General features: G+C 33.4%; 1 protein-coding gene across 1 annotated transcript; it reads left to right on the forward strand.

The window, feature by feature from the left end:
- LOC106065711 (nanos homolog 2-like) lies at positions 1 to 4213 on the forward strand. Its single transcript, XM_056018539.1, has 3 exons — positions 1 to 192; positions 2415 to 2560; positions 4001 to 4213. Exons 1-3 carry the CDS (start codon positions 1 to 3, stop codon positions 4125 to 4127), a joined length of 465 nt encoding a protein of 154 aa, XP_055874514.1. The 3' UTR covers positions 4128 to 4213.

Genomic DNA, 4213 nt, shown 5'->3' on the forward strand with positions numbered 1-4213 from the left:
ATGGCATCTTCACCCATGGCCATGGATTCCTTGACCATTGATGAAATCTGGAAAGACTTTCGTAACAACGGTGTCACCGTAGAGATGGACGAATTCGATTGGATACAATTTAATTCTCGTCGGAGATTTATCAATTCGAACGAGGAACCCATCACAGAGGAGGATATAGAATTCCAAGAGGAGTTGGACAAGGTAGGGGACACCTCTCTTTGATAGTGTTTTTTTTTTTTTTTAGATACCTTCTCTTAAATTTATTTATTAAAATGTTAGAGGTGTACTAGACCTAGGTTCTAGTATTTTTAAATCTATTTAGGGCGTATAACTCTAATCTAATATGTCTAATATGACTTTCCAGATTTAGGAAATAGGCCTAATCAGCCCTAATGATGCCTAATTAGTAATCTTAACTTGCCATGAAATGGCATGAATAAAATAATAAAATCTAGATAACTTTTTTGTCTTTAAATTTAAAATAATAACTTTATTTAGACGATTAGATATCTTGATTTCCTAGATCTAGATCTCTAGTCTTAATTTACCATTAAAAAAACTCATAATATATAGACTAGATATACAATTTTTCTCCATAGAATTTAAAATAATAAAGTGTATTGAGTTTATACGATGATTATCTTGATTTCCTAGATACTAGTCCTAAGTATTAGCATGTTCTAGATGATCTAGAATCTAGGTCTAGTTGGCTAAAAGGCCTCAAGCTAATTCTTTTAGATCTTATCTTTTTATCTTATAACAGACGTAACTTAAAAAAAAAAGATGATTACGTCCTACACGCCATGCATTTAGTCATGCATATTAACCAATGACATAAATTCTGTTAAGTCACTGGTTTTCCTGTCTAGCTCATCTCATGCAACCCATTCCATGCTCTTATTAGTCTTATACTATAGTATAGCACTAGTCACTAGAGAAGAAGGAGAATTTGTACAAATTTGTCCTAGCATATGGAAAAGGAATCTTTCATCTTTGTATTTTTCTGAGTATTTTATTAGATTTTGTATTTGAAGATTATGGTTCAGTGCTTTGTGTATAATTGGTAGGCTACTTTACTTTTAAGTCTTCTGTCCTGAAGGCTTTCTATAAAATATATTATTTTTATATATTTTTAAATATAAAAAGTTGACTTGAATATAGGCTACTACAGCGTCGTTTTCTTCTATAACTTACTTTCAAAACTTTAAAATTAATTTAAAGTTTAAATCTCTAGTCTTAATCTGTGCTAGATCTAGAATCTAGATCTTTAAATACACTAAGTGACTAATATTTAATATGTTAACCTCCTACGCATCTCACATTTATGTGGCATATCAATCTTGTCGTGCTTGTTAATCAATGACTTAAGCTCTGCTAAGTCGTTGGTTTTCCGGCTGATTCAGGCAAATCATTTCATTTTATAATGGCACTAGGGAATAAGGAGCACTTATACGATTTTGTCCTAGTATATGAAATAAGAAATGTGCATCTACTCTTTTAGTATTTCATTAGTTTGTTTCTTTTCTATTTGAAAATTATGTTTGAGTGTTTTTTTGTTTTATTGCTAATTTATTTTTAGTCTTACGTCCTGTCTTAATTTAGTGATTTTACTAATGGTGTCACCTCAATCAAATGTGTAGCCTATATTTGTTTATCACTTTGTTATAAAACTCACTGCTCTATTATGCATTTCTTTAGTTGTTTTTTTAGAGGTCCCAAACAGAAAATTCATATTCTAATATTGGCCTAACTCTAACTAAAATTAAATAGCATTTTAGTTTTATATTCTTGTTTGATTTATACAAATTTATTTTAATGAACCTTACTGTTTTTTTTTTCAAATAATTTTATCAATATGGGTTTAATATGATAATTTTTTATGTATTATTTTTTTAGTCTATTTTATTATTTTTAATAACTAGCATTTTTTTTCTTAATGGAAAGACATGCTAACATTTGATTCCCATTTCTGTTATTCATTATTCTTGTAATTCTTGTGCCCTATGGGTTTCAAGCCCTGTGTAGCTCTTTTAAAAGTTTAGAAATACTGTTTTGGGGTAACATACTAAACTTTTAGTGGCGATCCAGATATTAAAATAAAATCATTGTTACCACTGGATCTAGTCAGTAATAGAGCTGTGTACTTCAACTAAGAAATCATTGCCGTCTATGGATTCTTCATTTTTGTGTTCTCTCTAGTGAGCGTTCTATCCTAAATCCTACTAAATGCTCATCTGGCTACATAATTCTTTGTTTCCTTCAGTAGAGACTTCTCTAAATCCATATTTACATCTAACTTTCTAAAGCGCTAGCTATCGAAGTATTGTCTGAAAAAACGTAGTACGCGTGCACATATTAAACAGGAAATCGAGACTCTACAGTTGTTGTTTTTTTACCGTGATGTTTTATTTTCTTCTATTCAGATTCGATTGTCACTGAGACGCCAGAAACCTCTGGGAAACAAAAAGCACTGCGTCTTTTGCAAAAACAACAAGGAAGACGTGAAGGTATATGCTACCCACCTTCTGAAACACGCCAACGGAGATGTCATTTGCCCGATCCTGAAAAAGTGAGTTTCCTACATTTTATTTCTTTTGAAAACCATACCCCACCCACCCCTTCTTCTCTTTGTCTTTATTATTTTTGTTTTTAAATTACGACATTAGCCATGGGACGTGGTGGCTGATTGGTTAAGCTCTTGGCTTCTGAACCTGGCGTCCTGGGTACGAATCTTGTAGCAGACTGGGACTTTCAATTTTGGGATTTTTAGGGAATCTATAAAGTCCACCCAACTCTAATGTGACAGGTTGCTCGTAAACAAAGAAACAGATGACCTTAAAATCATCTACCTTGTAGAAAAGGGGAAAATGGCCATGATGGTGTTTGGGTGCCATTAAATGACAATGTTAAATTATTGAGTACACAAATGGAATGGCTGTGTTAGATAAGTAATTTGTTTACTAGAACTAACATCATTTAGCACTGCTAGGCTGATACAATTTTACACTCAGTAAATCTCTTGTCCTTCCATTCATTCTGTTACTTTTTTTTTTTTGCTCTTCAACAACTGATCAGCTACTCTTTAACTACCATGCCAGTGGCTTAGCTAGTGTGGGGGGGGGGAAGAATTTAAAAACCTCTCTGAGCCCCACTTGAGGGGTGCCCCAAATGTTTTTTATATTAAATATTACACAAAAGGGGCCCCCAAAGATGTCAAGACTTCTTCCCCTATGGCCCACTGTACCTTACCCCATATCCCCCAAATCTGCATTACTTTTTAATTCTTGTTACAGTATGCCAGTCTCTCGCCTCTCTATCCAACACTGTATTTTGTTTAACCCATTTCCCCCCTGGCCTTCCTCCAATCATTTCAACCAATGGAAACAGTTCACACCTTCCAACTAGCTTTTACTTTAATTGGAAGGTTTTAAAGGGTTAATTAAGTTATCTAAGCCTAAAATGCAGAGTTCAACAGCAGAGTACCCTATAAACATGGTTGTAAGTTAATGTAAGCAGCTCAGCTTATGTTACAGAGCTACTGATGATTCATCATTGGTATCACACACAGAATGTATTTTTTAAAATAAAATAAATAAATTATTTATCCAAATTTTAAAGCCTGAGTTTACCTATAACTTATGGCCCTGACTTGCCTTGTGACACTCCTCCCAAATATTGTTATGAAGAAAGAGCAAAGGAATCCATCTATTGCTAATTACAAGGGTCCCCATATCTCTTACCTTATGGCCCTTTCCACTTTAAACCTGGTAGTGATTTCTGTATAAAAAAATGTCATTGAGTCCTCATAAGATTGTCATTGTTGATAGTTTGTATTTCATTGTTTCTGATATTTGTGCTGATAATATTTCAACCTGCCTGAGTGGATTCATATAGGGTAGACATCTTAAATTGTATGAAAACACAAACTTACATTGTAAGGTTATTTTTATTTTATTTTTTTCTAAAGTTGTAACAGCCTGAATGTAAATGTTTTCATCTTTTTTTTTAGATACACCTGCCCAATGTGCTCTGCAACAGGGACCAAAGCCCACACGGTCAAGTACTGCCCTCTCAACGATGGTCTTGGCACAGTGGACTACATCGTGAAAACTCCCATAGGGAGAAAAAGATTCTAATGCAACCTAACAGTGTAAATTGGCTACTGTCAGTCATTTGGTGATATTAATTGTGAACATTAATTATTTAAATGTATAGGATCAAA

Source organism: Biomphalaria glabrata, chromosome 1 (genome assembly GCF_947242115.1).
Source record: "Biomphalaria glabrata chromosome 1, xgBioGlab47.1, whole genome shotgun sequence".
NCBI classification, from domain to species: Eukaryota; Metazoa; Mollusca; class Gastropoda; family Planorbidae; genus Biomphalaria; species Biomphalaria glabrata.

Bases quoted from the DNA above. Each gene is read 5' to 3' on its own strand.
- LOC106065711 (XM_056018539.1), top strand. From the start codon at position 1: ATGGCATCTTCACCCATGGCCATGGATTCCTTGACCATTGATGAAATC. The intron at 193-2,414 runs GTAGGGGACACC...TCTTCTATTCAG, and splicing joins TCCAAGAGGAGTTGGACAAG to ATTCGATTGTCACTGAGACG. The intron at 2,561-4,000 runs GTGAGTTTCCTA...CTTTTTTTTTAG, and splicing joins ATTTGCCCGATCCTGAAAAA to ATACACCTGCCCAATGTGCT.